Source organism: Dendrobates tinctorius, unplaced genomic scaffold (assembly GCF_039654945.1).
Source record: "Dendrobates tinctorius isolate UK_male_01 unplaced genomic scaffold, ASM3965494v1 ptg000029l, whole genome shotgun sequence".
Taxonomy (NCBI): Eukaryota; Metazoa; Chordata; class Amphibia; order Anura; family Dendrobatidae; genus Dendrobates; species Dendrobates tinctorius.
The window spans coordinates 36132666-36145067 of record NW_027361697.1 but is presented as its reverse complement, the minus strand read 5'-3'; the positions used below and the strand labels follow the sequence as shown (position 1 = coordinate 36145067).

At 45.5% G+C, this 12402-nt stretch overlaps 1 protein-coding gene across 2 annotated transcripts in view; it reads left to right on the top strand.

The window, feature by feature from the left end:
- LOC141085936 (flavin-containing monooxygenase 5-like) overlaps positions 1-12402 on the top strand; it is a 70575-nt gene that overhangs the window by 42954 nt on the left and 15219 nt on the right. For both annotated transcript variants that reach the window (XM_073571595.1, XM_073571594.1), the window contains exon 6: positions 11793-11992. In XM_073571595.1, coding sequence (XP_073427696.1) covers positions 11793-11992 — 200 coding nt within the window. The remainder of the gene's footprint in view (positions 1-11792; positions 11993-12402) is intronic.

Sequence of the window (12402 nt, the reverse complement as noted above, 5' to 3'; positions counted from 1 at the left end):
GTTTTGTATCATCTGCAAATACTGATATTTTACTGTGTAAGCCATCCACTAGATCATTAATAAATATATTAAACTAGATTATGGCCCGATGCTATCGCATCGGGAGGATGCGATAGCATCATACCTCTTGCCATGTTAACCCTCAACACACACACTCCTCAACACACACTCCTCTCACCTTTCACCATCTACACTCACTCTTTCACTCCACATACGACCCCTTCTCTCACTCCGTCTCTCATACTCACGCCGTCATCGCCGCTGCTCCACGATCCCCGACATCTTCTTCCGCCGGCGCCATCCTGGATCCAGACGTTGTCCACGCCGGCGACATGTTCTTGCGGCGACGCCATCTTGAGTATCGTGAAATCCCGCGATAGTCAAGATAGCGTCGCCGGAAGAACATGTCGCCGGCGTGGACGACGTTGGGATCCAAAATGGCGTCGGCGAAATCTCGCGAGTTTTCGCCGACGCCATTTTGGATCCCGACGTCGTCCTTGCCGGCGACATGTTCTTGCGGTGACGCCATCTTGACTATCGCGGGATTTCGCCGATCCAAAATGGCGTCGCCGCAAGAACATGTCGCCGGCGTGGACGACATCGGGATCCAAAATGGCGTCGGCGTAATCTCGCGAGATTTCGCCGACGCCATCTTTTTGCATCCCGAGTCGTCCACGCCAGCGACATGTTCTTGCGGCGACGCCATCTTGAATCTCGCGGGATTTCACGAAATCCAAGATGGCGTCGCCGCAAGAACATGTCGGCGGCCTGGAGAACGTCTGGATCCAGGATCGCGGCGGCGGAGGAAGATGTCGGGGCAGCGACGATGACGGTGTGAGTATGAGAAACGGAGTGAGAGAAAGGAACGTATGTGGAGTGAAAGAGTGAGTGGACGTGAGTGGAGGTGAAAGGTGAGAGGAGTGTGTGTTGAGGCGGTGTGGTGTGTTGAGGGTTAACGTGCGTGTGTGTGTGGTGACGTCACCGGTTACAACTGGACGGAAGTTGTTACAACCGGAAGCTGGTTAGGGCATTTATTATTATAGATGATGAGGAAGAAGCCGTCTGTTGTTGGCGGTGATGGCGTGTAGAGGCTTCTTCAGCCAATGTAATAGATTTAGAGTTAGGGGATTCGTGTGTGAGACGACGGCGTTTATAAGCCTTAATCTTGTCAAGTCGATGCTGTTTTTCCTCAGGAGTCTCATTAGCACGGCATTGTTTTTGTTGTAGTGCTAAAGCTGCTTTCTTTTCACTGGAATTGGCATACTGTGCATCGGTATTGAATAGTGGTATTGATAGGGCAGAAACAGATTGCTGATTAGTTAGTTATGTCAGTGAACGGCATATGGGATGAAGTGTAGCAGTAAATTGTTCCACATGCTGATGTGGAAGCATCCTGTTGTGAGTCTAATAATAATGATGAGGAAGAGGCCGTCTGTTGTTGGCGGTGACGACGTGCAGAGGCTTCTTCAGCCAATCTTATGGATTTAGAGTTAGGGGATTCGTGTGTGAGGCGACGGCGTTTATAAGCCTTAATCTTCTCAAGGCGATGGTGTTTTTCCTCAGGAGTCTCATTAGCACGGCGTTGTTTTTGTCGTAGTGCTAAAGCTGCTTTCCTTTCACTGGCATTGGCATACTTTTTGTTATGACTCATGTTGGCACAGGTAAAGGAGTCTATTTGGCAGTTATCTGGCAGTGAAGAAGGCGTCCTGGAGTATTGTAGAGTAAACAGATACTAATTGACCCTGTAATTGCCCAGCAGTAGTTATGAAGTGGTAGTGGCAAATTGGCCCTGTAGTTAGACACCGGCAGAGGAGCAAGGCAGCAGTAGTTATGGCGTAGAGGCAAATTGGCCCTGTAATTAGACACCGGCAGAGGAGCAAGGCAGCAGTAGTTATGGCGGTAGAGGCAAATTGGCCCTGTAATTAGACACCGGCAGAGGAGCAAGGCAGCAGTAGTTATGGCGGTAGAGGCAAATTAGCCCTGTAATTAGACACAGGCAGTGAACAGTCAGAGGAGCAAGGCAGCAGTACTTATAGCGGTAGAGGCAAATTGGCCCTGTAATTAGACACCGGCAGAGGAGCAAGGCAGCAGTAGTTATGGCGGTAATGGCAAATTGGCCCTGTAATTAGACACCAGCAGAGGAGCAATGCAGCAGTAGTTATGGCGGTAGAGGCAAATTGATCCTGTAATTAGACACCGGCAGAGGAGCAAGGCAGCAGTAGTTATGGCGGTAGAGGCAAATTGGCCCTGTAAATTAGACACCGGCAGAGGAGCAAGGCAGCAGTAGTTATGGCGGTAGAGGCAAATTGGCCCTGTAATTAGACACCGGCAGAGGAGCAAGGCAGCAGTAGTTATGGCGGTAGAGACAAATTAGCCCTGTAATTAGACACCGGCAGAGGAGCAAGGCAGCAGTAGTTATGGCGGTATAGGCAAATTGGCCCTGTAATTAGACACCGGCAGAGGAGCAAGGCAGCAGTAGTTATGGCAGTACAGGCAAATTAGCCCTGTAATTAGACACCGGCAGAGGAGCAAGGCAGCAGTAGTTATGGCGGTATAGGCAAATTGGCCCTGTAATTAGACACCGGCAGAGGAGCAATGCAGCAGTAGTTATGGCAGTACAGGCAAATTGGTCCAGTAATTAGACACCGGCAGAGGAGCAAGGCAGCAGTAGTTATGGCGGTAGAGGCAAATTGGCCCTGTAAATTAGACACCGGCAGAGGAGCAAGGCAGCAGTAGTTATGGCGGTAGAGGCAAATTGGCCCTGTAATTAGACACCGGCAGAGGAGCAAGGCAGCAGTAGTTATGGCGGTAGAGACAAATTAGCCCTGTAATTAGACACCGGCAGAGGAGCAAGGCAGCAGTAGTTATGGCGGTATAAGCAAATTGGCCCTGTAATTAGACACCGGCAGAGGAGCAATGCAGCAGTAGTTATGGCGGTAGAGGCAAATTAGCCCTGTAATTAGACACCGGCAGAGGAGCAAGGCAGCAGTAGTTATGGCAGTACAGGCAAATTAGCCCTGTAATTAGACACCGGCAGAGGAGCAAGGCAGCAGTAGTTATGGCGGTATAGGCAAATTGGCCCTGTAATTAGACACCGGCAGAGGAGCAATGCAGCAGTAGTTATGGCGGTAGAGGCAAATTAGCCCTGTAATTAGACACCGGCAGAGGAGCAAGGCAGCAGTAGTTATGGCGGTAGAGGCAAATTGGCCTTGTAATTAGACACCGGCAGTAAACAGGCAGATGACCAAAGCAGCAGTAGTTATGGCGATAGAGGCAAATTGGCCCTGTAATTAGACACTGGCAGAGGACAAAGGCAGCAGTAGTTATGGCAGTATAGGCAAATTGGCCCTGTAATTAGACACCGGCAGAGGACAAAGGCAGTAGTTATGGCGGTATAGGCAAATTGGTCCTGTAATTAGACACCGGCAGAGGAGCAAGGCAGCAGTAGTTATGGTGGTACAGGCAAATTGGTCCAGTAATTAGACACCGGCAGTAAACAGGCATAGGACCAAGGCAGCAGTAGTTATGGTGGTACAGGCAATGCCAAGCGTCCGCACAGCAAGTCGGCGTGAGGTAAATGACGTAATTTCACGAATGCAAGATGGCGTCTGCGAAATCTCGCGAGATTTCGCCGACGTCGTTAACACCTCTTGCCATGTTAACCCTCAACACACCACACCGCCTCAACACACACTCCTCTCACCTTTCACCTCCACTCATGTCCACTCACTCTTTCACTCCACATACGACATCGGGATCCAAAAAGATGGCGTCGGCGAAATCTCGCGAGATTACGCCGACGCCATTTTGGATCCCGATGTCACCCACGCCAGCGACATATTCTTGCGGGACGCCATCTTGGATGTCGTGAAGTCCCGCGATATTCAAGATGGCGTCGCCGCAACAACATGTCGCTGGCATGGGCGACATCGGGATCCAAAATGGCGTTGGCGTAATCTCGCGAGATTTCGCCGACGCCATCTTTTTGGATCCCGATGTCGTCCACGCCAGCGACATATTGTTGCGGCGACGCCATCTTGAATCTCGCGGGATTTCACGACATCCAAAATGGCGTCCCGCAAGAACATGTCGGCGGCCTGGAGAACGTCTGGATCCTGGATCGCGGCGGTGGAGGAAGATGTCGGGGCAGCGACGATGACGGTGTGAGTATGAGAAACGGAGTGAGAGAAAGGAACGTATGTGGAGTGAAAGAGTGAGTGGACATGAGTGGAGGTGAAAGGTGAGAGGAGTGTGTGTTGAGGCGGTGTGGTGTGTTGAGGGTTAACATGTGCGTGTGTGTGTGTGGTGACGTCACCGGTTACAACTGGACGGAAGTTGTTACAACCGGAAGCTGGTTAGGGCATTTATTATTATAGATAGTAGGGGGCCCAATACAGAACCCTGTGGTACCCCACTAGTAACCCTGGCCCAATCTGAGTATGCACCATTAATAACCACTCTTTGTTTTCTATCACTAAGCCAGCTACCTACCCATCTACACACATTTTCCCTAGCCCAAGCTTTCTCATCTTACTTACCAATCTGGTAAGGGACAGTGGGACAGTGTCAAAGGCTTTAGAGAAGTCGAGATAAATTACATCCAATGATTCTCCTTGGTCCATTTAAGAGCTTACATCCTCAGAGAAGCTGATCAGGTTAGTTTGACAGGAGCGATCCTTCATAAATCCATGTTGATATGGAGTTAAACATTTATTAACATTGAGATATTCCATAATGGTATCCCTTAGAAACCCTTCAAAAATTTTACCCAAACAGATGTTAAGCTTACTGGCCTATAGTTTCCAGGTTCCCTTTTACACCCCTTTTTGAATATTGGTACCACATTTGCTTGCCGCCAATCAAAAGGAACAGACCCTGTTTCTATAGAGTCTTTAAATATAAGGAATAGAGACCTTATTTAACTCCCTTAATACCCGAGGGTGAATGCCATCAGGGTCTGGTGATTTGTCAATTTTAATCTTACTAAGATGGTTCTGCACTTCTTCCTGGGTTAGGCAGGTAATACTTAATGGGGAGTTTACATTATCACTCTGCATTTCCCCTGGTAAATCCTTTTCCTGTTTTAAATACTTTTTTTGAGAAAAAAGTATTTAAAACATTTGCTTTTCCCACATCGCTCTCTATGATTTCACCCTCATTGTTCTTTAAAGGGTCGACACCATCAATTTTAATCTTTTTACTGTTTATATAATTAAAGAATAGTTTGGGGTTTGTTTTACTTTCCTTAGCAATGAGGACCTGTCTTGGGTCCTCTTTACCACATCTAGTATCCTTGATTAGTTTGTCCTTCTGCTGCATGTTCTTGTCTGCTGTTTTCCCTCCCATCTCCTCTTCTTCTAGTTTAAAGCCCTCCTGATGAGTGTGGCAAGTCTTCTGGCGAATGTGTGTTTCCCAGGTTTTGTGAGGTGTATCCCATCTCTTGCGAGAAGTCCATCGTAGAGGTAGTTCACGCCATGGTCCAAGAATCCAAATCCTTGCTGCCTGCATCACCGTCATAGTCAGTTGTTCACCTCTAGTATCCTATTCCATCTTCTGATGCCATGGCCATCGACTGGGAGGATTGATGAGAAAACAACCTGTACGTTCCGTTCCTTTATTTTCTTCCCCAGAATTTCAAAGTTGTCGCAGATAGTTGGTAGGTCATTTCTTGCCATGTCGCTTGTGCCTACATGTATCAGTAGGAAAGGGTAGTCGTCCTTGAATTTGAGGATAGTTGGTATCCTGTTGGCCACATCCTTGATTTTTGCTCCTGGGAGGCAGCATACTTCTCGTGCGGTTATGTCTGGCCTGCAGATAGTTGCCTCCGTGCCTCTTAGTAGTGAGTTGCCCACAACTACCACTCTTCTTTTCTTTCCGGACGCACTGCTTGTTGCTCGTGAGTGTTTTTGAGTGTCATTTGTTTCCGCTTTTGATGATAGAGTAACTTTTGTTGATAGTGTGTCTTCTCTTGTAGATACGGTATCATCCTGAGCGGTGCCATTTTCGTTCTCCAGCATGAGGGCTTCATATTGGTTGCTAAGCTGTGTGGGTGGTGATGACCACTTGATCCGTTTGCTTCTTTTCGTCACATGGCTCCACATTTCAGCCTCTGTATGTGCTCTGAAGCTTTTCTCTCTTTCCAAATCCTGAATGGTTGTTTCTGCTTCATCCAAGAAGTCCTCATGTTCTTTAATTACCTTCAATTTTGCTATACTTTCTTCCAGTCCATGCACCTTTTCCTCTAAGAGGGCAACAAGTTTGCACTTCTGACAGGTAAAGTTGAGTTTTTGGGCTGGAAGATCCGTAAACATGTAGCATGTGTTGCAGGTGACCATGTGGATTTTCTTTTCTTCCATATTGCTGATGCAGGCTATGATGGGTGGAAACTCGCGAGCCGTTAGGCGCGCGGTTTTGCAATGTCCTCAAACAGCGAGACCTGGCAAGTCCCAGCGATCGATCAGCTTAAGGCGACTCTTCTCCTCTTCCCAGAATGCACCGGATATATGCAGAAGAGCTTCCTGCTTCTCCAATCCCTGGTTTTGCGATGTCCTCAAACAGCGAGACCCGGCAAGTCCCAGCGATCGATCAGCTTAAGGCGACTCTTCTCCTCTTCCCAGAATGCACCGGAAATATGCAGATGAGCTTCCTGCTTCTCCAATCCCTGGTTTTGCGATGTCCTCAAACAGCGAAACCCGGCAAGTCCCAGCGATCGATCAGCTTAAGGCGACTCTTCTCTTCCCAGAATGCACCGGAATTATGCAGATGAGCTTCCTGCTTCTCCAATCCCTGGTTTTGCGATGTCCTCAAACAGCGAGACCCGGCAAGTCCTAGCGATCGATCAGCTTAAGGCGACTCTTCTCCTCTTCCCAGAATGCACCGGAAATATGCAGATGAGCTTCCTGCTTCTCCAATCCCTGGTTTTGCGATGTCCTCAAACAGCGAGACCCGGCAAGTCCCAGCGATCGATCAGCTAAAGGCGACTCTTCTCCTCTTCCCAGAATGCACTGGAAATATACAGATGAGCTTCCTGCTTCTCCAATCCCTGGTGTATGCCGGCTTCCAAGGTAAACATTGGGTATCTAAGAGCAGCGGCTCCTGGATACCCGATGTTTACATTAGAAACCAGCGTCCAGCGTCGCTGGTCCTGATCGCTGGAGGGGCTGTCTTGTGACAGCTCACCAGCGATTAGCCTAAAGATGTCCCAGTGATCCCATCATTTCGGATCGTTGGTGGGATCGCTGGGACATCGTTATGTGTAACGGGGACTTTAGTCTCCCTACGCAGTATAATACCCCCATAGCTACCTACACAGTATGACGGTGCCAGTTATTTGTATCCTAATTGTTGGGTGTTATTCGTTAGTGCTTGTTAAAACAAACATTTTTGTAATTAGACAATTGAATAAAAAAAACCTCTATTCCACTGATAATGACAACTTCGCTATTTCTTGTTTATGGCTTATTACCAAGAGGACCTGCCACGGCTGTAGCCAAACATGCGCAGTGCTTACAAACTTTTTTTTTTATTGAGCTAGTGAGCACTGCTCTGAAGCTGTCAGGATCACTTAATTGTTGGCTCCTTAACCCCTTTCTGCCAGCAGACGTACTATCCCGCCCATGTGCCCTGGGACTTAATTCCCTGGGACAGGATAGTACGTCATAGCGATCAGCGGCGCCCACGTGGTGAGCGCTGCTGATCGCGGCCGGGTGTCAGCTGATTATCACAGCTGACACCCGGCACAAAGTGTCAAGGGCGGTCACGTTAACCCCTTGTACACCGCGATCAAACACGATCGCGGTGTACCGGGGGTTAAAGGGAAGCATAGGCAGGGAGGGGGCTCCCTCCGTGCTTCCCTGAGCCCCCCACGGCAGCACAATGGGCAGCGTTGCTGCGGGGGGCTGTTTCCCTACAGGCCCCCGGATCCAAGATGGCGACGCAGGCATGAGGAATTCTGCAGCAGTGCCTGTGACAGATCGCTGATTTGTCACAGTGATCTGTGATGTGACAGATCAGCGATCTGTCACAGGACAGTGATGTCCCACCTGGGACAATGTAATAAAGTTAAAAAAAAAAGTGTAAAAATAATTTTAAAAAAATCGCTAAATAAATTAGTAAAAAAAAAAAAAATATTCCCCAATAAATTCTTTTTTTGAAAATGAAAAAAAAATAAATAAAAGTACACATATTTGGTATCGCCGCGTCCGTAACGACCCGCCCTATAAAACTGTCCCATTAGTTAACCCCTATAATGAACCCCTTAAAAAATAAAAATAAAAAACAAAGCAAAAAATAATGAGTTATTATCATACCACCGAACAAAAAGTGCAATAACGTGTGATCAAGAAGACGCATATAAATATCCATGGTACCTCTGAAAACGTCAGCTTGCCCCGCAAAAAACGAGCCACCATCCAGCGTCATCCGCAAAAAAATAAAAAAGTTATAGCTCGCAGAATAAAGCGATGCAAAAATAATTATTTTTTTATATAAAATAGTTTTCATTGCATAAAACTGACAAAACATAAAAAAAGACCTAATTGAGGTATCGCTGTAACCGTACTGACCCGAAGAATAAAACCGCTTTATCAATTTTACCGCACGCGGAACGGTGTAAACGCACCCCCCCAAAAGAAATTCATGAAACGCTGGTTTTAGTTTATTCTGCGTCCCAAAAATCGGAATAAAAAGCGATCAAAAAATGTCACGTGCCCGAAAATGGTACCAATAAAAACGTCAACTCATCCCGCAAAAAATAAGACCTCACATGACTCGGTGGGTCAAAATACGGAAAAATTATAGCTCTCAATATGTGGTGATGCAAAAACTATTTTTACAATAAAAAGCGTCTTTTAGCGTGCGACAGTCGCCAAACATAAAAACCGCCATAAATAGTAAATCAAACCCCCCGTTATCACCCCCTTAGTTAGGGAAAAATACTAAAATAGAAAAAATTTATTTATTTTCATTTTCCCGTTAGGGTTAGGGCTGAGATTAGGGGTGTGTTGGGGTTAGGGTTGGAGTTAGAATTGGGGGGTTTCCACTGTTTGGGCACATCAGGTGCTCTCCAAATGCAACATGGCGTCTGATCTCAATTCCAGCCAATTCTGTGTTGAAAAAGTCAAATGGTGCTCCTTCCCTTCCAAGCTCTGCCATGCGCCCAAACAGTGTTTTACCCCCACATATAGGGTATCAGCATACTCAGGACAAATTGCAAAACAACTTTTGGGGTCCAATTTCTCCTGTTACCCTTAGGAAAATAAAAAATTGGGGGCAAAAATATCATTTTGTGGAAAAAAAATGATTTTTTATTTTCACGCCCAGGCGTTATAAACTTCTATGAAGCACTTGGGGGTTCAAAGTGCTCACCACACATCTAGATAAGTTCCGTGGGGGGTCTAGTTTCCAAAATGGGGTCATTTGTGGGGAGTTTCAATAGTTTAGGTACATCAGGGGCTCTCCAAACACACATGACACCCGCAGACCAATCCATCAAAGTCTGCATTCCAAAACGTCACTACTTCCCTTCCAAGCCCAGACGTGTGCCCATACAGTAGTTTTCTCCCACATATGGGGTATCAGCGTACTCAGGACAAATTGGACAACAACTTTTGGGGTCCAATTTCTCCTTGTACCCTTGGGAAAATAAAAAAATTGGTGACTAAAAGATCATGTTTGTGGAAAAAATACGATTTTTTTATTTTCACGCCCGGGCGTTATAAACTTCTGTGAAGCACTGGGGGGTTCAAAGTGCTCACCACACACCTAGATAAGTTCCTTGGGGGGTCTAGTTTCCAAAATGGTATCATTTGTAGGGGGTTTCTACTGTTTTGGTACATCAGGGTCTTTTCAAACGCGACATGGTGTCCGATCTCAATTCCAGCCAAAAACGTCAAATGGCGCTGCTTCCTTTCCGTGCTCTGCCATGCACCCAAATAGTCATTTACACCCACATATGGGGTAGCAGCATACTCAGGACAAATTGCACAATAACTTTTAGGGTCCTGTTACCCTTGGAAAAATAAAAATTGGGGGTGAAAAGATCATTTTTGTGGAAAAAATATGATTTTTTAATTGTACCGCTGTACGTTATAAATTTCTGTGAAGCCCTTGTGGGTTCAAAGTTCTCACCACATATCTAGATAAGTTCCTTGGGGGGGTCTAGTTTCCAAAATGGGGTCACTTGTGGGGAGTTTCCACTGTTTAGGTACATCAGGGGCTCTCCAAACGCGACATGGCATCCGATCTGAATTCCAGCCTATTTTGCATTGAAAAAGTCAAACGGCGCTCCTTCCCTTCTGAGGTCTGCCATGCGCCGAAACAGTGGTCCCCCCCCACATATGAGGTATCAGCGTACTCAGGACAAATTGCACAATAACTTTTGCAGTCCAATTTCTCCTGTTACCCTTGGTAAAATAAAAAAAATTGAACCTGAAGTATTTTTTTTGTGAAAAAAAGTTAAATGTTCTTTTTTTTAAATATTCAAAAAATTCCTGTGACGCACCTAAAGGGATAATAAACTTCTTGAATGTGGTTTTGAGCACCTTAAGGGGTGCAGTTTTTAGAATGGTGTCACTTTTGGGTATTTTCTATTATATAGACCCCTCAAAGTGGCTTCAAATGTGATGTGGTCCGTAAAAATAAAATGGTGTTGCAAAAATGAGAAATCGCTGGTCAATTTTTAACCCTTATAACTTCCTAACGGAAAAAAAATTTTGGTTCCAAAATTGTGCTGATGTAAAGTAAACATGTGGGAAATGTTATTTATTAAGTTTTTTGTGTGCCGTATCTCTGTGATTTAAGGGCATAAAAATTCAAAGTTGGAAAATTGCGAAATTTTCAAAATTTTACCCAAATTTATGTTTTTTTCACAAATAAACGCAAGTTATATGAATGAAATTTTACCACTAACATGAAGTACAATATGTCTCGAGAAAACAATGTCAGACTCACTGGCATCCATGGAAGCATTTCAGAGTTATAACCTCATAAAGGGACAGTGGTCAGAATTGTAAAAATTGGTCCGGTCATGAACGTGCAAACCACCCTTGGGGTTTAAGGGGTTAAGTGGCCAGCTTCCATGCCACTGCACTAATGATGCTGCAGAGGCAAATCTGCCTCTTATATCAGCATCGAGAGCACGCTTCGGGCCAGCGGCAAGACAATGCAACTGGTCGCAAATATTAATTAAAGGTATTATCCAAGACTTTTTTTTCCCATATTGGGCTAAGAACTTAGTCATGTCAATAGAGCAGCACCTACTCTTCCGGTCTGCTCTGTCGATGGATCGTCACTGCTGATGTCATGCTGATTGACAGCTGGCTCCCCGCAGTTATACAAAGAGGAGTCGGCAGTCAATCAGTATGACTTCAGTAGTGATACCCCGTCAACAAAAACAAAGTGAAGAAACTGCTGTGTCTGTGATGTAACCGGGAGGAGAATTGCCGGCAGAAGCATCTGTTGACCGTTCTGAACTGGGATTGACCGTCACAGGGCAGAACAGGCATGTCCTTAGCAATTACTTACTTGTAAGGTCTTGGTCAAATAGGAAAAACAGCCCTAAGCCCTGGATAACTCCTTAAAGCTGGAGGATCCACACCCTAGAAATCAGAAACTCTGAAGGCTGGGGAGCAGTGCACTTCTAAACTGAGAAGGTACAAATCCTTTAATTCGTCTCCTCCTGCGTATATAATAAAAGTTGCACAGCTCTCCATTATACAGTAATTAATCTCTAATTACATAAACCAGAAGACATATTTAGATATGCAGCAAATTTTCTATTTTTCTGCTTACAGGTGTTTCTAAGTACCAGGAGAGGATCATGGATAGTAAACCGGGTGTCAGACTATGGCTTTCCTGTGGACATGTTACATCTTACACGCTTTCTTAATACTCTGAAACATTCTACGCCCAACTTCCTCGTGAATCATGTTGCAGAGTCCAAGTTAAATCAACGTTTTGACCATGCAAATTATGGCCTGAAACCAAAACACAGGTAAGCCACACTACCAAACATATAATGCAACTTTTTATGGTGTCCGGTGTCCACTGATAACTTTAAGGCTGTGTTCCCACTATGAGTATTTGATGAGATAGTAGTAAAGTAAATTAGGTTGCCTTTTTATCACATTTTTGTCTCTTTTTTGTGTGTCATGTTGTAAATAAAGCTGCTTTGCTTTTGATGTTTCCTGGTATTTGGCTTTGATAAACCTTTATTGATACAGTCACGTGCGGAATACATGTATTTTTCCCTGCGGATTTTTGGCATTTAATGCAATTCTATGAGGAAAGTCCAAACATAAAACTCTGCATATCTGCAAAAGAAATTGTGAATTTCAAAACCGCTCCGCAAGGTCGTTTCACACAGTGTAAAAAAAAGCAGTGGGCATGAAATTTCTATAAATC